Genomic DNA, 26773 nt, shown 5'->3' on the forward strand with positions numbered 1-26773 from the left:
TGGACTTTAGCAGCTAGTTAATTCTTCCCTCTATCAGATGTTATGAAAAGAGATAAACTGAAGGTATAATTTATCTCTTAACCAGTTCTTACATATCTGAATAATTTCCGTTTGACATCCCTTTACCAGTCCCTGGGCTCAGACTAAGTGTGCAGAAGGCATCATCACCTTAAACCAGGTTCCTTTATCCCCAGCTCTTTGAAAAAACATCTCTTCCACATCTCCTGAAGGGAAAACCTATAATAGCTACGACAATACCAGGAAGAGATGTTCTGGCATTCATCTTGCACTCCTGACGCCATTCTGATCCAAAAGACTACAAGAATCCAGTAGCAATCTCAAGCCCTTTGGCAACACTTTGTTAAACACAATGAAGCCACAGTACATGGAAAGCAAACTGTAAAACAAAATTCAGTCTAGATTTCCATTAAGTCAGATAACAGTAGATGGAACTTCACCAAATATTAAGCTAAGATCTCTACCTGCAGAGATCTGAGCAAACATTCATTAGATACACTTGCTTCCACAGCATCACTTGCTCTGACCTCCCATAAAAAGCAGGACAACAAGATTCATGACTATCTGTGACTGCACATTTGTCTTATCTGCTAGCACTTGTCACAAGAGGCAAAACAAGCCTGCAGAATAGATCAGATTTGGGCCCTAAAATGTCTTGAAGTTCACCGTACTGCACAAAGCAGAACCTGCTACTGTATCTTCCAGACCCAAAGGAGTTAATACATAACAGAAATCCATAAAACTCGTGCTGTAAACTTCAGGCACATTTTAAATCCAAGTAACTGTGGTACAGAGATATGCTTGGAATAAACCCCCAAATACCTAAGTTTTCTTTAACCTTACTGCCTTGGATACAAGTAGTCTAGGTACAGGAACGCAAAACACTCACCTTTATTGGCAGGGACTACAGAGAGATAACAGATTACGTGAGTGTTAAACACAACAAACCAAAAGACCGAAAAAAACCACAACACTTTAATATTCTGTAAGAGAAAAACATGCTAAAGGAGCTGCAACTCATCTGAAAGAGCATTTTCTTATTGTACAAATTCATAGTCACTAAAGTAAGTACATAACTTAAGAAACCAAAACATATCAAACCCAACCAACTATACGTTCCAGTTTGGAAGCAAGAAAGCCTGATCACAATGAATTACTGTCATAAATGCAAATTCTCCTGCTCTTCAATATCGCTACTTCAGCATTTATTTTCATTAGAGTAAATAACTGTGCCTATGGGATCGTTTTACAATTCAAGTGTTTGCACAAACCTGTTGGCAAATCAATGCGTACAATCCCAAGAGATTCACCACCAAGACAGAGTCATTCATTCTCCAAGCTAATGAAACAGATAGTCATCAATTCAGGCTCCCACATGAAACATTTACACAGCTACATCCAGCCATCACTCTGGAAACGACACTTCCATTCAAGAGAGCTGAGGATTTACACCACAGTCACCACCGAAGGCCCTTTCTCCATTATCTGCTGTGGTTACAGAAGCATGAAACTAGAAGCTTAGAGTTTACCTAAGCAAATCAGCCATGCAGAACAGAAATAAAGAGGCCAGTAATGAGAACTATGTTGTTTATGATTGCAAAATTATTCTAAAACTCTGGGTATGCCTATGGCAGGTTAGTTTAGCAGTTATCAGTCACAGACAGCCGCTGACCTCTTATCCCAAAGTTTTAGAACTTTGCCTCATCAAGTGAGTTGATAACAGCTCATATCTGTAAGGTCCAGGCCATTCCTATGCCAGAAAAGGATGTATTTCCAGCCCACACCATCAACCCGCATATGGACGGCCAACACTATAAGGATCTACCTATTCGCACTGTCAAGAGGTAGCGTTCAGCTGCCACAACAGAACAATTGTTTGCCACCTCCTCCAAGGAGGAGGCAGATGATCAGAAACTGCATCTTGCAGCTCTAGATGAACATTTGTGCTCAAATGGCAACCGTCCCTCAGAACAGAGGCTGCTTACATCAGAGCCACAAGAACATGATCCATACCAAGATCCTGCACGCCTGCCATGAACAACGTGGACAGACGTAGCAGGATATACAGGCCTCCAACACTGCATGGAAAGTGACAAGCAACCTAAATACTGAGGGAATACGTCTATGGTTTGGATCATACTAGAGCCAAAATGGCAGACAGCAGTGAATTTTCAGTGTCTATTTATAAAGCCATAAAACATTGGGATTTCAACTGTGCATACTACCAGCACCACAAAACTGAGAAGTTAAGAGCTAAAAGAACTTCATTGCTGTGATCATTGCTTCATCTATAAACTTATCTGTAATCCATACTTTTTCTCCTGTTTACTATTATATTTTGACTTTGGTGCTGCTGCATTTTATTAGTCAGTGAAAACTCAAGGATTAGTTTTTCATAAAACTGTTCGATGAAGGCATCTTCCTTCCCTGGTCCCAAATCATCTCACAGGGCATGCTACCACAGAAAATGTGGTTTGCTTTTTGTCAGTGACCTCTAGTGGTGAATGCACACCAGTGTGGAGAAAAGGGACCACCACAGAGCAGGATTACACAGCAAAAGTTTTTTCATCCAAATGAAAACCAGACAGTCCAATCATTCCTCTCAAGCAGGCGAGCTGATAACTCTGCTCAGGGATAGCAGCTCCCATATAGCGGTCTGACTCACCCCTAAGTTAATGGGAGAGGGCTACTCTCCTAGTGTTAGTTCTTGTTACAAGCAGCAGGATACGTTTTACCTCCTTCCCATTCCTTAAAGGACAGAGATCCCCATATTCCTCTTGTAAGCTCATTCTCTCCTCAACATCCAGCTCTCTGCGATCCAAGGCCTGGCCCTGCTTTGTAACCTTGGCTCAGATTGCTGAGAAAACAGTTAAGTTTTGAGAAAGAGCTATGGAAGTCCATATAGCAGAGCCATGCAAGATAAGGCAGGTGTGATTACAGAGGCAGGTTTGCTGAGGTAGTAGCTCAAGGGTTCAAGCAGAAAACCAAAGTGAGAAGATTACTAAGGGGGAAAAACAGTCAGCAGATGGCAACCCAGTACATACACGTCTATTCTGGGGCAGAACAGAAGCCAACCCTATCCCCCTCTTGACTGAGGACTGCCTAGCCAAAGACAGGGTGATGAGAATACTAGTGTTTAGCTCAGTAACTCAATCATCACTACTTTCTGTGCGTGCTAACAAAAAACAAGAACTACAAAAACAACCACACACCACAGTTGAAAGCTGCGTATCCTGCTTGCAGACTCTTTGAACACAGCAAAAGGAACTTGAATGGTGTGGCACAGAAAGAGGTGGTAACACCCTGAAACAAAGGAGGAATTAGAGCCTTCTTTGACAGGCCTGAATGTCAGATCAAGCTCACTGGCCTTCTCTGTGGGCACAGCACCTGATCTGAGCTCAGCAGCAAAAAACAAGGGGCAGAAAATGCTGCAGCAGTCTATGCTGCAGCCTCAGTTGTAGCTCTGCTCCCTTGTCAGGGCATATACAATACATGTCTGCACCTCACGTGATCCACCTGCAGCTAGATATAGTAACAGGATCTGTGTTTAGACACTGGACTGTGAATCACAGCAGCTGAGATGCAGACAATGACCTGTGGTCTTAACTGTAGAGGTACCTTCTCGCAGACTGAATTTGATCAATAAACAAGTTCCAGTCCTGGTTAACTAACACCTATATCCAACCCACCTCCAAATATGTCTTTTTGATCAGGAGCTCAAGTACCTCATGCTTTGCTCACTTTAGTAGACCCTGCAGGTCACAATCCAATCAACTGATCAGTGGCAAAGACGTGGTGGTTCCACGCTTGCTGTAATACCAGTACCTTAGCTTTCTTCACGTGGCTCATGATTTTGCCCAGATCTTCAACATCTATGACAGAATTTGTCTCACCAGCTTCCTCAGCATTAGATTCCTCCTCACTAGTGGTTTCAAAAAACTCCTCTGCCTGTGTAGGAAATCAGAAAAAAAAGTTAGGAATGTATTTGCTGTATTAAACATAAAACCATCACCTATGATAGTCAAGGAAATTAGCTTTTTTACATTCAGCAAAGACTTCTGAAAAAACAAGGAACAGGCTAGCACCAACCCATATGAGATGCAGCTACATACTGGTAAAAGCCTTAAGCTTATTTTTAAGAGCACAATAGTACACAAACCATCTGAAACTTAGTCCAGAAATCCCGCCTCCAGGTTCATACTGTTCTTTTTTCTTCATTTGTATACCTAATCACACAATGAAAAGTGAAACAGAGGCATCTAACTCCCACTGTAGACTATGAAGATCTGGAGTCCTAAGCCCCTTTACCTCTTTGAAGTATTGTTCTCTGAATGAATAGGAAAAAAACAGTTGCTTTCCAAGTCAAACTCTTCACGGAACAGAAATGTCATCTCTCTTTCTGTACACAGCTAAGGCACAGCATGACAGCACTGATGTAACAGCAAGATTTATTCCTCCTGTTCCTGCAGCAGCCACACTTTCAAACCCACTCAACTAAAGAGTCACTATTTTCTGTGAAATTCTGCATGGCAACAGCAACCATGTCTAATCCACTCCAAATAGTTTGCAGGGAGGATTAAAATGCCATAGCAGCTCTAGGTCTCACACTGCAGAATGAGAGATGTTCCTTATCCAAAACCTGCAATTAATACATACACTCCAGAAGAAACATAAGTGATTAGAGCAGACTGGTTCAGAGGAGATACAGGACTTGCTCAGATAATACTCCCCAAACTGTCTCCAGAAAAACAGAATGCAGGCAAATCATCCAAGCAACCAGTTGAAATGGGAGCAGATTAACTGCTCAGAGGGAACTAAAGGGTTCACTCTGGCAAGGGGCATAAGCAAAGGCTCTGATGAGAGCTCAGACTCCCCTAAGCAATCATAACATTCCTCCCACACAACAGGAAGGCACTCTCATCACACAAATGCAATTCAGTCTAGGTCCACCACTAGGTCTCTGGCCCTTCTTCTTGGGCAACTTATTCTAGCAGTTATCTGCTATGAGAGCTCACCTTTCTCCCTCTACTCCCCCACAAGGTTCCCCTTCTGAACTGCAGGAGAGAAGTCAAATAGCACTCCAAGGAGCACTGAACCAGACCTGATCAAGATGCTCCTCTTAAAGAAATAAGGTCTCATGGATTTTGGCGCTACCTCAGTATTCTCGTACTCTGACGCCCCATATTCACGATCTGTGCTCTCCTTGCTCTGCTTCCCTTGGGATTTGCACTTCCCTTTCTTGCACTTCCTACTGCAGGGTTTCTTCTCGCCTTTGCGGAGAGCCTGGAGTCGGCTGAGGAACTTTGTTTTCCAGGCTTCAAAGTCAGCCTCGATGCTGCCATGCTTGCTCTGCGCCACATTGCAGTCCCCCTCTGCACGAGTCATAACACGGCTGGCACCGAGCATCCACAGCCACCTGTCAGTATTTCTTCCAACCTAGAATGGAACCAAAGTTAAAGAAAATTTAAATGAAGCCCAAGTTAAACAATACCAGTGACTAGGAGAGCAAGAACCAAGTCTGGAAATAGAGTTGATGAGCTGTGCAGGCAACAGAACAGCAAGACAGGGACTTTTGGCCTCCCTCTCACCTGCTGATTCAGGGCATGGCCACAAGACAGCCTCTGAACACCACCACACATGCTCAGGTTCTCATCTAAGAAATACCTCTCCTACTGAGATAATGTGACAGAGGTGAACTCTGAACTAGCCTCTTTCTGCAGCTATCATTGGTCAAAACGTCCATGCACATAACATCTCATGGGGCCTCAGCTGAAAAAAAATGATGACGACAAATCACATCATTTTTCTTCTTCCAGGTTAGAGGATCCTAATCACTGGGCTAAGACACTTCCAGAGTTTTGAGTCTCAGAATCCAGTTATGTACATGAAATGCTGACAAAGTGCTCTAAACGAAAAAGCAGCAAGTCAAAGGTTTTACAGTACTACATCTTCATGCACTGACAGAAAGCTTTCAGAGCTTGGAAATTAGTAGGGAAAAGTTTACCAAATGTATTCTCACGGTCATTACAAAAACCTCCCAGATTAATGCAGTACTTATGGGACTTCTCTCTTTCCAAATTACAAGGGCAATACACTTGCTTCAAAGCTGTATTGCCTGTAGCCCAAACCCAATTCCTATTGAAGTCCACATAAAGGCTACAGTAGGAGTTGAATTCTCAGACCTTAAGTTTTGCACCAATTAATGTATCAAAGTGTGTTCTCAAAAGAGTAGCAGTAGTATGACTCTCCCTGATCTTAAAAAACTACCAGTATTGCTCAATTTTTTAGACTTTGAGAAAGCCTAGCCATGCAGAAGAGCAAAAAATAATGGTACACGGGAGAAACTTACCGTGTTGTAGTGATCAACATAAACTGAATTTCCCAAGCCAAATACAGCATACTTCAGGCCTTTCAGATACATTTTGCCAAACCGGAAATCATTTGCAGTCTCTTCTAACCATTTGCAGAACCATGCTGCGTTCTCAGTCGGTTGTCCATCTGTGTATGTAGCTACCAAGAACACACAGATGTTCCTGCTGGTTGTCTGATAACAGTAAAGGGAATAGAAAAGATCATTGCATTTTTCAGAATGCTTTACATCAGGAAGAAAATTGTAACACATGGACAGCCAAAACATATCAAAAGATTAGATTTTTACTAAGTGAGTTAGGAACCTTTGAGGTAGGATGGCACAAGTGATAATCTCAGTGGTGGTAAACAGCTATCCTTCCTTCTAAGCCATCTTAATTTAGCTGAGATAGAAATCAAGCTATCTTCCCCTGCCAAGCAAGCACATCGTGGTAAAATAGAATGGCACACCTATCTTCCCTATTTCAATCAATAGCTTCTTAAGTAGACTCTTTCAGCAATAGCCTTTGGTAGGCTGAAAAAGTAACTATTAATAGAAGGAAAAAAATAATAATTTAAAACAACCAAATATTACTAAATATAAGCCTGCCTCCCAGGAAGCTGCTAACTTACAAACTGAAGGCTGCAGAACTATCACTATATACTTGTCCTGTTTTTGCACTTTCACTAGGAGCATATCGTCAAGAAACAACAGGAGGACTTGAGGCAGCCACTGAGGCAACTCAGATAGGAGAGAAATAGCTAGTTCATACAAATCAGTGTCAGAATCATAATATTCTGTATGATCTTCTCCTAGCAATTTTCACCATCCAAGTATTTTCTGCTGAGGGTTGACAGATTCTACTCATCCACACAGAAGAAAAACAATTTCAGGGATTTCCAGGATAATCCAACAGGCATACAGTAAAAAGAGGAAAAGACCTTTCACAGTCCCAGGAAAAGTTTGTATTTATTATTCATTGAGGCACCTACCTCCTCTGCTAAACTATCATCTGGATCATAGTCTCCCATATTAATGACTTCTGCAGCCAAATTAAGGGAAATAACTGCATCAGCCAGACCTTTGGCAAATCTCTGAAGAGAGAAATGTAGAAAGTTATTAATCACTTCAGCCCAACTATACTAAGGGTCAAACGGATTCTGCTACGCCCACTTGCCAAAGAAAGAACATGGAAAGAACACATGACACTGAGAACTGGACACTGCACATGCCATTTCCCCTACACCTCCCCCAGTTCCCCCCTCCCAAACTTTTAAGTGAAATATATTGACAGGGAAAAAATAAAATAAAAAGGTAGATGAGTTCAGTGACTAATGACTTTTGTATGCACGCACACACACACACAAAATCAAATATCTTCTTGATGAAGAAAACATCTGAAACAGCTTTTTTCTCTACAAGGAAAGAAGACCTGCTAGCAAATTAACAGTATATGTAAGAGCATATTTTAAACTTCATAATCAACACCTCTACTGTGTTCCTCACTTCAGTGAGAGAAGTGGGATTACTGTTATTCTTACATATTTTGACTTGTGATCTTTCATGTTGAGCCAATGACTTGCAACAAGCTAGTGAAATCTCCAACAAACTTTCAGATTTTTACTGTGCAGTGTTTTTAAGGTAAGCAGTTTACTTAAATCTAAACAGTATTTTGTGTTAATGCCAGGCACACGAACAGAAATAGCCTGTACCTTCGCTGTCCCAGTTTGAGATCCATAGAAAATCTTTACTCCAGCCACATAGACCTCTTTTGCCTTCAAGGTGGCATATCCATTTACAAGTTTGTCCTCTCTTACTTCAGCAGAAGCTGGATTCCCATTGAATTTTTCATCCTGTAAAATAACCACAGTGTTGAAGACATCACCCGACTTTTTCTTCCACCAGAAGCACTTCACTAACGTGCATGAGAAGTTTTTACCTTCCTGACTAAGCTAATCCCACTCCCATCCCCAAATTAGTTCATTCTTGCTATTAACTTCACTGGAAGCACAACTTTGTTTCTGCCCAGTGTTTTCAGAGCAATCTAGACTGACACATGCTCTTGGTAAGACAGTGAGAAGTATTCAATTAATATCTGTTCCAACATCAGAGTAACACGAACGATTAGTTATCCACAGTCATGGTATAATTCAGATTGAGAATTATGACCGTCAAGTGAACTAAACTACCTTTGGGTTTTGCATAGCCTAGATGGCTGGCAAAGTACCACATTTTACTGTACCAGTGGGTACCTTCACACAGCAACTACTTGCTTCTGCACACTGATTTTGCAGGCCTTTTCCGACAAGAAAGCTTAAACATCAGTTACCTTCTGTCTGTTTTTACTGGTGAAGAACTGAATGCAGATCCAAATACTGATCCCCAAAGCAACAGAAGAATAGATGTAAAACCGGTATAGCCACAAGGACATCAGAGAAGTAGAAAGGAAGTTCCATGGATCCATTGAGACATCTAAAACTAGAAGAAACCACAGATTTAGCAAAAGTAGATTCCTTTAAGATAAATTTAAAGATGAGCACAAAAAAAAAAAAATACCCACAGTCTCATACTGTTAACTGTTCTCCAACTTTGCAGAAAAAACATCCTCCAAAAGCAAAATAGCTTTGGCTAAGGACAAAATACTACTACTGAATCAAGGACCCTTCAGCTTCTCCAAAGCATCTACGCAGACTGAACTTCAACCACATATCCTGGCTAACATTGCAGACTGTCACGCAACAACACTGGGTTTTTATTATACAGGACATGTTCCATTATAAGGAAAGGTATACTTATGCTGCGCTACTTCCTGAAAGTAAGAAGCCCTCACAAAACATCGCCCTGCATGACTGGTCTCAGCCTTGCAAAGATTCCACGTGTGCAGCACCCCAGAGCAATAAAGGACCATTTCAAGGGGAAAGTTAATCATCTGGTCAGAGACCACACACGTAAGCATTAAAAACTATTCTCGTGATGACAACCACTTGGATAGACCGAGCTTCAAGGCCAGTCTGAAACCTGGAGTCAATGGAAAGTATTTCTTTCCTCACTCTTTTAGGTGGCTGAGCTTCTTCTCCAGAAGAAGACTCTTCCGAACTGACTTTAAAATTCAAAGCACGCGAGGCTGGCTCCAGGCGGACTGCTTGCGCGGCCTCTGCTGCTACTAACCCCGGGCAAAACACTCAAGAGCGTAAACAAGGCTCGTCCGTTCCTCCAGCCCGCCCGCGGCGCAGCGAGCCCCGAAGGCGAGGGCCGAGGCGGCCGCAGCGTCCTCAGCCCCTGCGGCGGCGCGTAACGGCCTCCTCCGCCTGCCCCTGCCGCCTCCCCGCGAGCCCCGGCCCCGCCGCCGCCCCGGCGCTCACCGGCGCCCACGGCCACGCGCCACCGCCGCTTCCGTCCCTGCGGCGGGGCGGGCCGGGCCGGGCCGGGCCAGAACACCGCCACCCCCCGTCCGTACAGGCACCGCCGCCCCCGCCGCCAGGGCCCGGGCGCGATTTATCACCGCTGTTTCCCTCCGGACGGGTTTCTCGGAGGCAAAGGGACGCGGGGAGAGCGGAGCGGCGGCCAATAAGGAGGGCGGAGGCGGTGGCGGCCCCGCCCCTGCGCCCCTCCCCCCCCCAGGGAGGCCGCGCTCGCCGGTGGCGCAGCCGCCGCCGCCGCCGCCGCCGCCGCCGCCGCCGCCATCATCATGTCGATCTTCACCCCCACCAACCAGATCCGCCTCACCAACGTAGCCGTGGTGCGGGCGCGGCGCGCCGGGAAGCGCTTCGAGATCGCCTGCTACCGCAACAAAGTCATGGGCTGGCGGAGCGGCGCGTGAGTCCCGCGGCCGGCGGGGCCTGGGCTGAGGGGGCGGCTGGGGCCGCCGAGGGAGCCGGGCCGGGAAGGCCGAAAGGAGGCGGGGGGCGCCGAGGGATCCGGGCTGGGGAGGCCGAGGGGGGGCGCCGAGGGAGCCGGGCCGGGGTGAGGCGGGGGCCGCCGAGGGAGCCGGGCCGGGGAGGCCGGAAGGAGGGGGGAGGCAGAGGGCGCCGAGGGAGCCGGGCCGGAGGGGTCGGGGGGAGGCGGGGGGCGCCGAAGGAGCCAGGCCGGGGGGGGGGGCACCGAGGGAGCCGGGCCGGAGAGGTCGGGGGGCGCTGAGGGAGCCGGGCTGGAGGGGGCGGGGGGAGGCGGGGGGCGCCGAAGGAGCCAGGCCGGGGGGGGGGGGGGCGACGAGGGAGCCGGGCCGGGGAGGCCGGGGCAGGGGGCTGGCGCTGGTCTCCAGTGGGGGCGCCAGGCTGAGCGGACCCAGCTCTGGAGCCAGAGAGGGGAGCGTGACTGGGAAGCTGGGGGGGGGGGGGGGGGGCGGACTGGCGTGGGGGCCCGGCTGCGGAGTCCGGCGAGGGCTGGGCCGCTGCAGGGAGCTGCCTGCAGAGCCGCAGGGGAGCGCCGCAGGGGCTGCGAGGAGCCCCCGCCTAGTGGGGCAGCCGGCCTGTGGCCCGCACCTACGCCACTACCGCAGCAGAGATTCCCAAGCTCTACTAATTCAGGCCGCAGCAGCAGGGCTTGCTCTTCCTCTCCTCGCTAGAAGCACGTGCGCTCTTAGGTCGCTAACTTCATGCGTTTTCTGACTCTGTGCCCAATCTTTAGGGAGAAAGACATTGATGAAGTTTTGCAGACGCACACGGTGTTTGTGAATGTCTCAAAAGGTCAGGTTGCGAAGAAGGAAGATCTCGTTAAAGCGTTTGGAACGGACGACCAAACAGAAATCTGTAAGATGGTAAGTTTTGCATACTTTGCAGTATAGAATTGCATACTTTATATAGAGAAGATCGGAGAAGGTTTTTTCGTGTGTTCTACACAAGCGTCATGTAGATGTTGCAGATCAGTTTGTTGCTGGAAAGTCTTCAGAAAATACAGCACTGCTGTAGGCAATAGGGTCATTTATCTGATAAGAGGCAAGTAGAAGAGAGTGTTATCTGTCTGATACCTACTTGAAAAGAGTACTGGATATTCTGTATACTGTATAGCACTGGTCTAAACAGACATGCAAAAAAGGTTTACAGCCCCTGAAGAATTTATCATCTAAGATATACTGTTAAAGATAGAGCAAATGGAAGGAGATTACTTATTTTGGACAATCAAATTAAATGTTAAGAAAAAAATGAATCCTTCTTAGTACAATACAAATTATGGTCTTGTTGTGGGTGATGATGCTTTGAATGATGCTCTGCTTCTCTTTTTGCGATTTAGCAAATAAGAAGAAATGCTCTTTGTTTTTCCTGAACTCTTACAAGTGTTGCCTATCATAATGGTGTATATTATTAATGTGGTTATTCTTTTTCTATACTTAATGTTTAACCAACCCTTTCAAGTCATTGCTAAATTTAACTAAGTTACTGTTTTGTTTTTGTTTTTTTTTTTTACTCTTTAGTCAAATATTCAAATCTATGTCATTTATTAACTGAAGTCTTTATTTTTAACTGAACAGATTTTATCAAAAGGGGAGTTGCAGGTATCGGACAAAGAACGACATACTCAACTGGAGCAGATGTTTAGAGACATTGCAACTATTGTTGCTGACAAATGTGTGAATCCTGAAACAAAGAGACCATACACAGTAATCCTTATAGAAAGAGCCATGAAAGATATTCATTACTCTGTCAAACCAAACAAGAGCACAAAACAGCAGGTTAGTTTTGTCTTAAAATCAGCTTGAACTCGGAAGTGTTATTTTCAAATGTAATTTCTTCATTCACATAGGGATCAAAAAAAAACCTAGTCTAAAGCCCACAGAAGGATTAGTCGGCTGGCTGACAGATAAATGCTAGAAACAAGCAGCTTGTGAAACTCAGGTAGTTTTCTGTCAAACTGTTTAGGGAGGAAAGGAAAAAAGAAACTGAAGTACTGATAGTGGTGTATCAGTACCAAAAACATCAGTATCAGAAACAAAAGTAAATGTTTTATGAATCGTTTTAATTGAGGTCATAAAGAGCTTTGTGACTGAGCCACATGACTTTCTATTGTTTGGCAGTATAACTACTATATAAGATTTTTTCAGGCCCTTTTTATAGTATTTTAAGTGATAACCAGCACTAAGAACTCTGCCTTTTCATGTTTGTTTATCAAAATAGCATAATGTCACACACATTCCAGCAGAATTGCAGTGAACAATACTGAAAAATGTGTCTGAAGCTGATACAAAGGATTTGAGATTCTGATTACTGTGGTTTTAGCAGAGCTCAGAGGTTTGTGAACGATGGCGCAACGTCTAGTTGAAGGCCAGTAACTAGCTGTATACCCCAGGTCCAATCCTGTTCAGCTTACACATCAGTGACCTAAATGGGACAGAGTGCACCCTCAGCAAGTTTACTGGTGATACGAAACTGAGAGGAGTGGCTGATAAACCAGAGAGCACTGTTGTCATTCAGAGGGACCTCGATAGGCTGGAGAGAGGGGCAGAGAGGAACTTCATCAAGTTAAATAAAAGAAAGTACAGATTCGTGCACCTAGAGAGCAATTAACTCCCTGCAGTAATACAGACTGGGGGCTGACCTGCTGGAAAGCAGCTCTGCAGAGAAGGACCTGGGACAAGAAGTTAGCCACTAGCCAGCAATGTGCCCTTATGGCCAGGAAGGCCAAAGGTATCCAGAGCTGCATCAGGAAGAGCATTGCCAGCAGGTTGACAGAGGGGATCCTCCGCCTCTGCTAGCCCTAGTGATACCTCATCTGGAGCACTGTGTCCAGTTCTGGGCTCCCCAGTACAAGAGAGACATCAAGCTACTGTAGTGAGCGCAGCAAAGGGCCACTAAGATGCTTAGGGGACTGGAGCATCTCTTGTTTGAGGAGAGGCTGAGTGAACTGGGCCTGTTCAGCCTGGAGAAGAGAAGACTGAGGGGATATTAAATCTTGCCAGCATGTTTGAATTCTGAAGGGAGGGTGTAAAGAGGGTGTGACCAGATAGTTATAGTGGAACAGGTTGCTCAGAGAGGTTGTGGAGTCTCCTTCCTTGGAGATAGTCAAAAGCCATCTGAATAGGCTAGGTGACTCTGCTTGAGCAGGAGGTTTGCACTAGATGATTTCCAGAGGTCCCTTCCAATGTCAACCATTCTCTGATTTTGTTCTGTTGCTCTGTTCTGGTGCTTTTAAGCAAATTGATGTATTTAATCCATTTATGTATTTAATATCTGTGTAGGCACTGGAAGTGATCCGACAGTTGAAGGAGACCATGCAAATTGAGCGTGCTCACATGAGGTTGCGATTCATTCTTCCACCAAAGGAGGGAAAGAAACTGAAAGAAAAGCTGAAGCCACTGATCAAAGTTATTGAAAATGAAGACTTCCATGAACAGTTAGAAATTGTAAGCCGAAAAGCAGTCCTGGGTTTCATACTTGATTTGACAATACATGTACATTTTACTAGAACAATATGGAGGACATTTAGATAAGCTGCAACTTTACAAGAGACTGAATTGGAGATGTAGTTTGTTGTTTTTAATTTCAGACAGTTCCAGTGAAAGCTTGAAAGCAGCCTTTGTTGTATAAAGATTGGTGTTTCGGGCTGAAGAGAAGAACAGTGTAATTTCTCTTAGTAGTGATTTTCCTATAACTATTCTTTTTCTCTGATTGGTGAGTTTCTCTGTACTTAGAGTCCTAATGTTATTTAAATTATTTGGTGGATTAGGCCTGCATTTGGAAATAGCTTGTCAGTTTTTTAAAAAATAGTCTATAGTCGAGCAAGATTTGCTCCTGAGCAAAAATCTTTTTGAGAACAGATCAGAATCTAGCAATTAAATTGCGAGAATTGTCATGTGCAGCATAGGTAAATGGAACTTCTGTGGAAAAACTAATTAATACAAATTGCTTACCAACTATGTGAAGACCTTAGTAACTAAACAATTTTTTTTTAATGAAAAATAATGCTCTACATTGGAAAGGAGCTGATGAAAATCAATTACTACTGCTTAACTGATTAAATGTAAAATATTTCAGGTGTGCCTTATTGACCCAGGCTGCTTCAGAGAGATTGATGAGCTGATCCGATGTGAGACAAAAGGGAAAGGAACGCTTGAAGTGCTCAGTCTGAAAGATGTGGAAGAAGGAGATGAAAAGCTTGAATAAAGAAACCTTATGGAAATAGTACTTCTTTAACAATGTTGCATTAAGTGACTGATGTTAGCCACTTTATTCTATTAGGCCTTCATGTTTTTTCCAATCTCTTGCTGCCAAATATTTTCTGACACTAATTATTTGGGTTTTTCCATGCAGTGTTCTTTTTATTGTTTTACACTTGCTTGGGTTTGCCTATGGGAATGTTTTCTGTCAGAGCTGCACTAATGAGGATTGAGTTAAGACCTGACATGGAAGTTACTGTAGCTTTGTTTTGCTGTAAGGGTTGTGACTGAAGAGCATGTGACTGATACAGTGCCAAGTGATTTTTGCTTTTAATTATCGTCGTTGAGTGGAAGATTTCATATGTCTCTGAGGGATAGGTTTTGTATGTGAGGAGAGAAACCTTTAGAAAAGTGAGCTACACTTTCACTTTTAAACAAACACAAAGTATGGATAGTGTCTAAACTCAGTTCTTGGCGGCATAAAAAATGACTCACTGAAGATTTAAAAAAAAACTTGCTAACTTAGAGAAAATGTTCTCCAAATAATTTATTCATAAAATATATTTAGCTACACTAATAAAAATGAATTATAATCTATTTATATATTACAGATACAGAAAGAAAATTATTATTTTTGTTATGGTATAGGAGCTATCTCTGGCAGTGGTAATGCTTTTAGTAGGCTAAAGGAATAGCCTGCATTTCCAAATTATTCTCATTCAGGTGGTGAAATGAACCGAATCTTGAATATGCAGTGGCCTCTGGCCATTGAGCTAGATGGGCTTTTGTTGGACCCTAATTCCCTAGTGGTAAATGGTTTGTGTATGCCTCTTTTCTTTTTTAGTACAACCAAGAGTAATTCTTGCTGCTGTCCTTCATACTGTGTCTTTTTATGCTACTTTTTGAGGAGCACATAGAATTTTCAACAAGATCCTGAGGCGTGGTGCGTAGTTCTTGATAGTTAAAATTTGTTTCAGCCATGTTAAACAAATGCTTTTAAGTTTTAACTTATATTTCAAAGAAGAGGAGGGGAAAAAAAGAAAAAAGGGAGGAGAAAGAGATGCTAAAAATACAAACTGGCATTCAGAGCATATATCCTTGGGTGAATTGAAGCTAAATCAGTAGGAACTTAAAGAGCCTTTACTGTTATGCACCTCTTTCGATGTGATTGTACACAGCAAATCAGAATTTGCTACCTGGCCATCAAATAGATCCCTGTTCCAGATTAGCATGTACTATATTCATTGTTTGCTGTTTACTTCTGCCTAACTGTCATGTAATGGGCATGGTCACGTGCTAAATCAGTAGGAACTTAAACTTAAAAGAGCCTTTAGTATTACGTGCTATCCGAGTTGATACTGTTGACATGACCTTTGTATCATTAACAGATGTGAATTTTTTTTAGAACTTATGCAGGGAAATTTGAAGTCAAATGGAGAAAGAGAGATTTGACATCTCAGTTGTAGAGCCTGTGTGACTAGATCCTTAGTCCTTCTGCAAGGTTAGGTTAAGTTTCTTTAGTAATATTTTGGAAGGACTTACTACTGTGGAGTGCGATTTCACTGAAGGGCAGTGAAAGGAGTATTTTCTGTTGTCCCCAAAATAAACTTCCATGAATTTTAAATGCTGCCTAGGGAAGTTTAGTGGCATCATTAGTGTATTTGTCATGCAGACACAGCCTGAATGTGGAGATCTGTACGTGCATGGCTAGACTGATAAGATTCCTTGTGTGTACAAGCCCTTAACTGTCTGTCTTTCAAATGACCATCTCTTTACGCATACCTTATGAAGCTCTGAAGATAATGATGCTGATATTTGTCACTGACAATTACTACTAACATAATTCATAAATCTAAAAGTGAGACACTGAGTAAGAGCCTCAGATGACATTGCATTGATAATATTTGATTTCACAGTCCTATAATTTCTTTCTCTTCTAATTACAACAGCTAGAGCATAAGATGATGGCTGCAAGTTAATGGTCTTGAGTTACAGAAATTTAAACTAATTTTATGAGTTTCATGCTAGGAAAAGTATTTCCTTGTAAGGCCTTTTTCTAGGAATCAAATGTTAAAGGTTTTTCTCTTGTGGAGGGAGCTTGGTTTTATTTATAAACAAATAACTGTACATGCTTGCATTTCTTGTTATGTTTGTAGTTCAGCAAAAATACATAAAAGCATCAGAAGAAATCTCAGTATTGTTAGTTATTGTGTTCATTTTCAACTCCTGCCCATACCAATAGGAGCATAACTCTCTGTACAGTGTTCTCCTGACTAATTAACTGAAATTTCCAAAGAAACATGTATAGGTTGTTACAGTCTCATCTTGGTGTAAGAAACGTATGAGCAGTCGAGAGGAGAATGCTCTTAGTGGTTTTGAATCATATAAACAAATTTTTCCTTGAAATTTTCCTCACAACATGAGGTAAACAATTATATTAGTCGGTAGGAAGAGAAGAACAAATGCAGCGGCAGTTATTCATCTTTCTTAATCTGATGGCTACCCCCTAAACCAAACTGTTAGGAGTCCTGACCAAGCCTCTGCAGCTGGGAGATGGTGCTTCGGTAACCTATCACTTTCTTCTCTGCATGTTTCCTGTTGAGGCTTGGATGGGTCCAAGCTGGGCTGATGTAATTCTTTCCCTAATAGAGTATGTTATAATCATAGTGATGGGAAATAGTGTTGGTACCTCAGTTGGCAGCACAGCGTTTGACTACCTCAAAGAGGGTAGTAATTGCAAATAACTCCTGACGGAACTCCCTAGAGCCACTGAGCAGGCACAATGATAGCAGCTGAGCTTCAATGTAAATAAACGTGAGGTAATGCATATAGGGGAAAAATAATGGAAAATGCAAGATGCCTTAGAAGAGAAGCACGTTTGTGTTTGGAAGTTAAAACTTCCTGGCCATCTAGGACAAAATAGCTTGTCCCACCCTTGGGCAGTGCAGGTTTTGGGGGTAGATGAGTCTGCATTTTGCAGCCACATATCCGAAGTGCTCCTGTCACCTGTAGAAACAGGTGAGATGGGAAGCAGCTGCCAGTAGAGATGGCCCAGCAGTTGCTAAACTGGAGGTAAACAGGAGCCAGGATGTGGTGGCTGGAGGGGACCCATGGTGCCATACGTGGTGGCAGAGATCTCTGGGCACCAGGGTTCCATGCCGGTGCTGGGGTGGTGGCTGGGCTCCATCTGATGTCACAAAGTGGCAGTGGCATCGTCTCCCTGGGACAGAAGGGCTGCGGCAGCTTCCGTGCACGCGCTGACGCTCGAGGGCCGAGGCAGGACCCCTGCCACCATGCAGGACCAGAAGACAGACATCACCCAGCAGATCCAGGAGCTACGCACCATCATCTCCTTACAAGGTGATGCTCTCTTGTCTTCAGTGGGATGCCCCAATGTGAGGGTCCTGTGGGACACCATTGGGGATGCTGGAAAGCAGGCTGGGGCTGGGGCTCAGGGACCCCAGTGGGGTTGGGACAAAGGTCTCCAGGAAGGGAGTAAAAGCTAATGAGTGACAGTTCACAGCAAAATGCAGTGGGCATCAGAGCTGAGGTCTGGACTGGTTGCCTCATTATTTGGGACATGTTAATCCTCTGAACGAGGGGCATGTCAGGGCCCTTAAAGAGGCTGCTGCATCAGTGCTCAGCTGGGACCGGTCTCCAGATCATGGCTATGTTAAGGTCACCTGCAGGTGCCAACTGAGGGCATGGATTGTGCATGCAGAGCACTGCATAGGTACTAGGAGGCAGGATTCAACCCAACATCACGTGTTGCCAGGCTTTCTCCTGCTGACTGACCTCTGAGAGAGAGAAGGGAACTGGCTTGTGGAAAGCAGGGAAGCAGCAGTGGGTGAGGATGGGTTATGCTCTGCCTGGCCAAGTCATTCTGCCTGGCACCAACAGCCCTTTAATTTCCTTCAGAACAAGGAAAGAAGCTTTTCATACAGATTGCTGAGGAGAAGCTCAGTCAGAATAGATACCTGCTACCCTGCCTACGTGGGACTGTGCGGGATGACATCTGTGCCCTAGGTCTTGCTGAGAAGGTATCTATGCCCATGGGCCCTGCCATTCCCTGTCCCAGCAGCCCATGACCCTGCCTGTGGCCATCTTCTGGAATGGACCCATCTTCTCTTCTGGATCCATTTCATTACCATTTTGGTGTCGTACTGGGCACTGCCCACGTCCTCCTATCACCAGGGATGGTTCCTGCAGCACAGTGTTCTCAGAGGCATGGGCACAGGGCTGTCCCATGGTAGTTCAGCAGCTATTGGTGTTGGCCTGCAGGTGCCCTAGCCAAGCTGCCTTGACTCTGCCTTGTCCTTGCTGCTGAGCAGAGCTGAGCTGAAAGAAGATTCCTGCAGCTAACGAGATTCTAATAGAGGGGCAGCCAGAAGGGGCAACTCTCTGGCAGCCCCACTGTGGCACTGAGAACAACCCTGGGGTGCAGGAGCTCCAGGGGACTCCTCCCCAGGAGGGAATAATTCATGTGTCAGGGCAGCAGCACCAGGCAATAACAGACAGAGACAGTGGTGCGACAGAGATGGTCCCTATGCTGGCACTGAGATCCCCTCTCCCGCCCGCAGCATGACCGGGTCATCATCTCTGAGGCTTGCAGAGCACAGAAACGCTTGGGCGCCGTTTTGGCCAGAAGCACAGTAGAGGTAAGGAGCCAGCACTGATCCGGGCTGTTCAGAAGGTACTGGGGCTAGAGGGGCGGTCGGAAGAGTAAGTCCAGAGAAAAGGATCCTTTCAGGAGATCCCTTTGTGCCAGCAGTCCTTCAGACACAGTGCTTTGATACATAGGGCATTCATGTGCAATCGCACAGGATGGGCACCAGACAGAAAGGCTTACTCATCTGTCAGTGGTATCTCCCTTTAGCTCCACAAGCAGATCCTTTCTCTGAGCAGACCCAACAAACCTCCTGACTGCCCTAACAAGGATTATCCCTGGGGCCACACAGAAGTGCAGGGCTGTCTCTACCACGCACCTCATGGCCCCAAGTTATGTCCTCGTTACAAATCTGAGGGAGCTACAGGCAGCTCTGGAGCTGTGGGGCAGGCCCAGATGAGCTCCCTTTGCTCAGAGGCCTCTTGCAGGGACAGAGCTGCACCAATGCTCTCTCCCAGCATCCGTACTTGGGGCACTGACTGATTTTTACTGACGTTCGCGCCCAGGTCTGCATTCTGCACAGTCTAAGCCAGATTCACGGCTGCTATAAACAGACATCAATATCAACACCTGCCTTATCCTGGTCGGCTTCTGATCCATGGATACTCTAGAGCAAAGCTCTCCTGGAAGCAGCCATGCTAGGGGAAGTGCCAGCCTGTTCACCTTGGTGACCCAGAGCAAACACCCTAGAGTCCCTGGCTTGGCTTTGGGGGGAGTGGGGGGACTTTGCCCGAGCAGAGCCCCGGAGTATGGCCCTTTTCCAGTGGGTGCTTAGTGAGCTTTCCCTGAGGTCCTGTGAGCTCTCACATGTGCTTTCAGATGGCCCGAGAGAAGCTCCAGAATGATATCTTTGACCGGGTGAACATGTGCAACATGCTGCTGTATGAGCTGAGGCAACGGGACAGAGCCCTGGATGAGCTGCAAAGGCAGCTGCAGCATTCGATGGAGGCAGAAACCAGTGACAAACAGTACCAGACCCAGATGCAGGTACATGTGGTCTACTCCCAAGGCAGGAGCCACAGCCTCCAAGGGTTATATGGAAGTTTTAATCCAGCATCCATCTCTGCTCTCCCAAGAGAGCCAGGCAGCTGCTGTGCTTGGCAGTCTGGGTCATCTGGGGTACCCCCAACTGGAGCCATCTCTGCTGCAGGTGATTCGCCAGCTGGAGAATAACATTGAAAAAATGCTCATGAAAGTCCGCACTGGCCAGAAGGTCAACACACTGTACATGGCGATGCGGGATGTCCTGAAGAAGGTGAGCTCTCCTTCGCCGTACCATTATGCCATGTGACAAAGGATGGATCTGTCCCACCTTGAGCTCATTTTAGAGCTCCCTGGCTAAGGCAGAAGCAGAGGCGTATGCATACGCAGCCAGGGATGCTGAAATGGCCAAAAGCTCCCAGTTGGGAAGACACACGCAGTGTTGCTGAAGGCATTGCTCAGAGAGCGCAAGGCCCTGCTGAGGGGACTGCTGACCTCAGCACAGGGCTGGAGGTGCCCTGCAGCATGAGGGCCTTGCCAGGCTCTGCTTCAACTCATCTTGTGGAGATTTACTTCCTTGGGATTCAGCTGCTTGCTTGTTGGTACTGGTATGTCCCAGCTGCACCCTGCCAGCTTCTTTACTTCCTCCTGAGTAAACGCAGGGCATACCGCTTTCCAGCCCTGCCCTGCCACTGGCTTCTGCAGAGACAAACCTATATGTGGGGTGAGAAGAGAGCTGGGAGTTCTTGCCCTGCACCTGGATGACCTGGATCTGGGAGCACCATGCAGAGCAGGGTACATCTGTGCACAGTGCAGAGGCATTGTGTAGACAGGGCCGGGAACAGGTGAGCAGGTGGCTGGAGTTCCCGTGGGCCCATCCTGGGGTGGCCTGGGCTCTGCATCCCCCTTTCTCCTGTGAAAAGGAAATGATACCTGACAGACTGTGTGTGTCCTAGGAGCTGGCCCACCTGCCTTTGCAGTTGGATGTCCTGCACAGAATGGTCGAGGTGTACCAGGGGGAGCTGAAAGGCATGGAGCTCATGGCCTTGGATGCCTTCAAAGCCACTGAGTCAGCCAAGGTGAGGACCTGGCCTAGGGCACCTTGGGACTCTCTTCCAGACTGCTTTAGGTTCCCAGGCCAGCGAGTCTTCCTGCAGTAAAGAATAAAAGAGACCAAGCTGGACACACCCACCTTATCCAGATGCCTTTGTAGCTCTTGGATTAGGTTCCCTCTGGAGTGTGGAACAGCCTACTAGAAGCACCAGCTGTGATAAAACCCAGCCTCTTCCATCCTTCCAGCTCTCTTTGCCCCCCTGCAGTCTCCTACACAGTTTGTTCCAGGAGTGGTTGTTTTTGACACTTGCTGTCCCAGAAGTGGCTACATTTCAGCATGTGGCTCAGGTGGCTTGCAAAGGTTCCTTCTAGCTTTGAAAGTAATTTCTCCTTTCTCTGTTGTTCCAACATGCTCCAGGGGGACCTGGCCAACCTGGAAACTCAGTTCCTTATGGAAAGAAACCTCAGGGACCGTTCCCTGGCTGCTCAAAAGGAGCGAATTGACAGAATCCGCCTCAAGGACGCAAGTGAAAGGCACAGAAGAGCGGTGAGCTGGTGTGAGCCTGGGGCAGAGAGGGACATGGGACTCTGAGTCTCTACTTGGCTGGGTGGTAAGCCTTGTGCCTAGCACCCTGACAGACGTCAGGATTGAGCTGCTTTCTGAGCCACGGATGGTCACGTTGCTGAAACCCCTGTGGGTGAGGAGGCTGCAGGGCCAGGGAGACAGGGGGCTGCAGAGCCAACTCTCTGAGGATCCTAACAGCTCAGAGGGTCTCATTGAATGTCCTTGCAGCAAGCCAAGGGTGAACTCGCTGTGGACTTCCCACCCCTGATTTCCCAGGAGTCGCTACTGGGTGAGTGCCTTGAGGGGGGGTACAGGCAGAGGGGACATGAGGTCTGTCACGATGGCCCCAGGGGTAGTGTTTGCCATCTGCTAGGCTGTGTGGGGCAGTGCTTCGGTTTGCCAACTTGAAGGATGGCTGCTCAGCCCTATAGGTTTTCTTTCACTCTGGAGATGTGTTTTCCAAGGCCACAGGCAATGGGCCCCATTCTGTTGTCCTGCATTCAGCACTGGCATCTTGTAAGACATATCTTGAAGTTCCAGGGCAGGTTCTGCCCCATGGCATGCCCCAGGAAGGCAGGTAGGACCTGCCCTTAACCTCTGCGTTGGAAGGCAATTCAGGGTTGTGGGGATCTGTGCAACAGTGTGCCCTGTTTGAGCCATGGCTGGGAAACTCCTCCTGTGAAATCTTCCCCTTCTTGCTCCAGGTGAGGCAGCTGCTACTGCCCTCAGGATGCCCTGGTGCAGGTGGAGTCCCTTCTGTCACACCTCTCTGCTGCCCCACCTCTGTGTCCTGCAACCACCAGGCCTGTCTGGCACAACTATCCTTCTCTGATATATCCTCCTCACATCCAGGTACCAAACGGGAGGCTACCAAATCCCAGATTGAACATCAGGCCCGGGTGACATCAGAGGTGGAGAAAGTCAAGTCTGCAGTGCAGTGTTCCCGTCTCTGGGTAATGCAAAAGTTGCCTCTGGTAAAAGCTACTCAAGCTCAGTGGAGGATGCTGGGAACTCCTGGTGAAACACTTGTCCCTGGGACCTGAGATATCTCTGTATTTCATTTTATTTAAGGGGATCTCTGTTGTCCTTTGCCCTCTGAGACCTATAAAGTCCTTGTCCTTGTGTTGACAGAGATAGAGCTGCTTTTCTCTGTGCTGTGAGCCTGCAGCAAGCTGCAGTGAAAGAAATGTCCCTGAGGTCATGGCCCGGGGAAGAGAATCTGCACTTATTCTGTGTACCAAGGCTTGGGGCACAGTGGTTTGATTCTTCTTACTTCTCCTGTTATGGCCAGGACATTGCTGGGAGGCTTCTGGCTCAGCAGAAGTCCACAGTAGACCTGCAGCAGCATATTAAGGAGTGTGAGGAAAAGAAGGTGGTATTGAAAGATAAACTGAAGGAACTGGAGCTGAAACAGGCTGAGCTCAAGTTTCACCAACCCCCAAGTGCAATCAGGTACTGTTGGCCAGAGCATCAGGATTTTTTTTTTTTTTTTTTTTTTTTAAGAAGGGCACTCCCTCCAGCTCCCAAGCATGCATTGGTCCCATCAGAGTATCCAAAAATCATCCTGTGACTGTGGAGACAGGGGCCAATGAGACATGCCCAAGATCCTTGTGTCTGCAGGCCAGGGGATGAGCAGTACCTAAAGCCACCTCTTTAGGCGAGGAGAGGTGGGGAGGCCACCTCTCCAAACCAAGCCTGGTTTCTTGCACAACAGCTTGAGCAAGGTGCTATTAGTTGAAGTTTTTCAGTCTCTGTCCCAACAGGGTTGAACTGCAAGATGTGTCCTGTGCCTGGACAGGAAAGTAATACCAGCAGATCTTACCTGGGTTGTAGGCAGTATATCTGTATGCTATGTGGAGGGGGACACCTGGGCAGCTTCTGTAATATTTTAGCTGTTTCTGTGTGTATGTTCACTTGTATGGACGTATGCATGAATCTGGTTAGCTCTAGGAAGCTTGAGGAAGAGCTGAAGATCAATCTGCAGCAAGAAGAGGCCCGTCTTGAACAGATGCAAGCCCAGATGCTGAAGAACCAGGAGCTCCTGCTCATGTTTGAAAATGGCATCGATAACCTCTTCATTCGCCTATATGGCATCACTGTGCCTGACCAGGTATCTACTTTATGCCAAGAAAAGCTGGGAGATGCCTGCAGGGTGACAGGAGCAAGGATGCTGCCCAGCAAGTGTGCTTGGAGGTGTGAGAGGATGAGGGAATAAAAATTACACGGAAGTGCAGGTCTCTCTCATCAAAACCCCTCTGGGAACTTTGGTTGGTGCTTCAAAAGAGCCCCACTGACCTGGGGATGGAACCTGAACAGGATTAGCCACACAGAAGATGGTGCTGGGCACCAAAGTCTCATTGCTGTGGCATTTCATTGGGGAAATGGATTAGACATCGCTGTTCACGCAGTGCAGACAGCCTCTAAACCATCAGAACTTGATAGTGCCCAGTGCTTACCACAGCACCATGTGGGTCTGGAGCTTTGACCTGGTATGAGCGGCTCTCAGATTGGACTGACTGTGCTCAAATCGTAGCTTCAGTCTTGTGTCCCCAGTCTCTGAGTAGTAAATGCAAGTAGTGTGAAACCTCCTCCGAGTCAGTAGCATAAGGGCAATTGGTCAGGCTAGTGAGATCTTGCAGTCCTACAATGATGTTCTGCCCTAGAGATGTGGAGAAAGCAGCTCATTCTTCTCTTGTGTCTGGCCCTCCAGCTGCAGGTCTCTGTGGCCCTTGCTACACCATGCATGTCTTCTGCGGCTTGCTGGGCTCTTTCCAGTCAGGAGGGCTAAAAGAAGGGTCTGCAAGTGGGCTTCAGGGATGTCCTGGAGAGTGAGGCCGAGCTGTCGATGTAGCAGATGAGATAGGACCAGAGCTGGGAAGGAAGAGTCTGATTCCCATTCCTGCTTGGAAATGGGATGCTGGAGCCAGTGGCTTCAAGGCTGAGCAGAGACCCTGTCTGGTGCTTGGCATAGGGCAGGGTGTAGAGCAGGAGCAGTGCTGAATGCTGAGGGCAAACAGGCAGCAAACAGGAGCATAGGCAAGGGGGTGTGTGGACAGCTGGGAGACCCTCCCCACTCCTGATTCTTCCCAACATGCTCCTGCTCTTGCTGCTGGCTGCCCCTTCCTCTGCTGCCACCCTGGCTGGTGCAGAACCTGTAGCGATAACACTTGTGGTGCAATGCCGCATACAGTGCAGTTACAGCTACGTGCCGGAATGATGTGGTCACCCAGAGCACCGGACAGGTAATTTTTCCCACTGTGATTATTCTTCTCCCTCTGACTGCAGGACACTTCTGTCGAGGCCAAGGACACGAATGAGAAGCTGCAGCATTGTGAGAAGAAGCTGCTGCACTTGGCACAGCTTGTGACCAACCTACCTGCCCAGTACAGCCTGGATGAGAACAATGAGGTACACACAGGGCTCTGACCGAGCTGCCCATCTGCTCAGACCCACGTGGGACTTTCTCTGTGGGTGGTTCATCCCAAGCTGTCCTCCCCGCTAGGAGGATGCAGTTTGCCCTGGGGAGGACCTGTGGAGGGGCTTGGCCGAGGGCAGCCCTGGGCCTTGTGAGATGTCCTCTTTAAGGACAAAACCAATATGGGGCACCTCTTGAATTCTAACACCCACGTCCATTCAGCACATAACTCCAAATGACTTTTACAGACTTTTGTGAAGGTCAGGAATTTTCTGGAGAAAACTACCAAGGATGAGCCACAGAACCTGAAGATTTCTTTGGAGGATGAAGGCAGTGGTGTTCAAGGTATGAGGGCATTGTGGGGAGGGGTGGGCACAGAAAGGAGATGTCCCACAGTGATTGCCATAGCTGCTGCCCTCTGGGATTTCTGGGCAGTCTGAGCTGCCTCACAGGATCTCAGCAGTTCTGGATCTCTAAACTGCCCACAGATAGGCCTATGGGAACTCTAGCCACCTGCCCATCTGTCCCTACCCTCTGAGATTTCTGGGCAGTCTTACCTGCCTCACAGGATCCCAGCAGTTCTGGACCTGTAAACTGACCCCGGCTGTCTCTGAGGCATGACAGTGGCCAACTACCTTGTGACTCTAGACCCAGAGCTTTTGAGGAAACCCCAGCAGTGTGAAAGTTGGGTCACAGAGATGGCAATAGTGTTGTCAGGCTTTAGCAGGTCAGTATGAGATGCTGTGATGGAAAATCCAAGTGGCAGTGTGTGCGCTAGGCAGTGGGCTAGGCATGAGGGGCTTCTCCACAGTCCTGCAGGGGTGCCACTAACCCTCAGGCTTGTGCAGGCACAGAAGATGTGGCCCAGCAGCTTGTCCACAGCAAGTGCCACTTTGCTCTCTCTTCCAGATGCCTTTGATTTTGCTGACAAAGACCATGGCCATGTTCTCACTCGAGATGAGATCAAGAAGCAGGGGCTGCGCTTCATTGAAAGCAAGATGAAAAGTGGCAAGAAGAAGCAGCAGTCATTCCCTAAAAGCTTTTGACACCCCTGTCACCCTGCTGTTTTTCCCCCAGAGACAATAGAGCAGATCTTTTTCTATACCTTCCACACCCATGTAGAAAACTGGAGGGAGTTGGGGGCAGTGGGATCTTGGGTGGGCGTTCCAGGATCACAGCTACAGCCAGAGATGCAAGGCAGCAGAGCGCAGACAGGAGAAATGGAGAGTCAGGACTTTCCTACCTTACATGTGCCAATGTTTGAGGGCCAGCTCACATTCCTTGAATGTAAGGGATGTTTGATTTAAGGTCAAATGGGCTTGTTTATGGTGAAATGGGGCTACAGCTGCAGTGCTAAATTTGTTTCACATCATAGTTGAGACTCTTCCTGCCTCTTCCCTCCCTGCCCCTACATGGTCCAACTCATGTTCACAACACTAAAACTCAGAACAAGCTTTAGGCGTTAGCCTCGGGCTGCAGAGAAATGCCTGAAGGTAATGTCCAACCCATGTCACCTAACACGACCTAATTAGGTAGAGGATGCAGCATCCAAGCCCTCAGCTTGGGGATTTTGATTCTCAGTCCCACTAGTGGGTCACTGACATGCAACTTTCCCAGATCTTGGATGGAGTAGCACA

At 46.8% G+C, this 26773-nt stretch overlaps 3 protein-coding genes across 3 annotated transcripts in view; 2 read left to right on the forward strand and 1 right to left on the reverse strand.

Moving 5' to 3' along the window:
• Positions 1-10057, reverse strand: part of LOC134149612 (S-adenosyl-L-methionine-dependent tRNA 4-demethylwyosine synthase TYW1-like) — a 114673-nt gene extending 104616 nt beyond the window's left edge. Inside the window, exons 1-8 of the mRNA XM_062592845.1 lie at positions 10004-10057; positions 9730-9847; positions 8697-8845; positions 8080-8220; positions 7360-7461; positions 6368-6562; positions 5173-5454; positions 3844-3966 (exon numbers count right to left, since the gene is read on the reverse strand). Of these exons, the coding sequence (XP_062448829.1) occupies positions 3844-3966; positions 5173-5454; positions 6368-6562; positions 7360-7461; positions 8080-8220; positions 8697-8845; positions 9730-9847; positions 10004-10057 (1164 nt within the window). The remainder of the gene's footprint in view (positions 1-3843; positions 3967-5172; positions 5455-6367; positions 6563-7359; positions 7462-8079; positions 8221-8696; positions 8846-9729; positions 9848-10003) is intronic.
• SBDS (SBDS ribosome maturation factor) lies at positions 9979-16650 on the forward strand. Its single transcript, XM_062592642.1, has 5 exons — positions 9979-10183; positions 10994-11123; positions 11835-12035; positions 13539-13703; positions 14335-16650. The coding sequence occupies exons 1-5, from the start codon at positions 10056-10058 to the stop codon at positions 14461-14463; spliced, it is 753 nt and encodes a 250-aa protein (XP_062448626.1). The 5' UTR covers positions 9979-10055; the 3' UTR covers positions 14464-16650.
• Positions 16651-17749: 1099 nt separating this feature from the next.
• CCDC183 (coiled-coil domain containing 183) lies at positions 17750-26357 on the forward strand. The gene is made up of 14 exons (XM_062592620.1): positions 17750-17816; positions 18375-18496; positions 19037-19114; positions 19942-20109; positions 20273-20377; positions 21060-21182; positions 21575-21703; positions 21950-22010; positions 22574-22674; positions 23013-23173; positions 23666-23831; positions 25007-25129; positions 25385-25481; positions 26046-26357. Exons 1-14 carry the CDS (start codon positions 17750-17752, stop codon positions 26180-26182), a joined length of 1638 nt encoding a protein of 545 aa, XP_062448604.1. The 3' UTR covers positions 26183-26357.
• The last annotated feature ends 416 nt before the right edge of the window (positions 26358-26773 follow it).

The sequence above is a fragment of the Rhea pennata genome, chromosome 20 (genome assembly GCF_028389875.1).
Source record: "Rhea pennata isolate bPtePen1 chromosome 20, bPtePen1.pri, whole genome shotgun sequence".
Lineage (NCBI taxonomy): Eukaryota > Metazoa > Chordata > Aves > Rheiformes > Rheidae > Rhea > Rhea pennata.

Coding starts and splice junctions, on each gene's coding strand:
- SBDS (XM_062592642.1), top strand. CDS start 10,056: ATGTCGATCTTCACCCCCACCAACCAGATCCGCCTCACCAACGTAGCC. Junction 10,184..10,993: donor ATGGGCTGGCGGAGCGGCGC/GTGAGTCCCGCG, acceptor CCCAATCTTTAG/GGAGAAAGACATTGATGAAG. Junction 11,124..11,834: donor AAACAGAAATCTGTAAGATG/GTAAGTTTTGCA, acceptor TTAACTGAACAG/ATTTTATCAAAAGGGGAGTT.
- CCDC183 (XM_062592620.1), top strand. CDS start 17,750: ATGCAGGACCAGAAGACAGACATCACCCAGCAGATCCAGGAGCTACGC. Junction 20,378..21,059: donor TGCGGGATGTCCTGAAGAAG/GTGAGCTCTCCT, acceptor TGTGTGTCCTAG/GAGCTGGCCCACCTGCCTTT. Junction 22,675..23,012: donor TGCAGTGTTCCCGTCTCTGG/GTAATGCAAAAG, acceptor TGTTATGGCCAG/GACATTGCTGGGAGGCTTCT.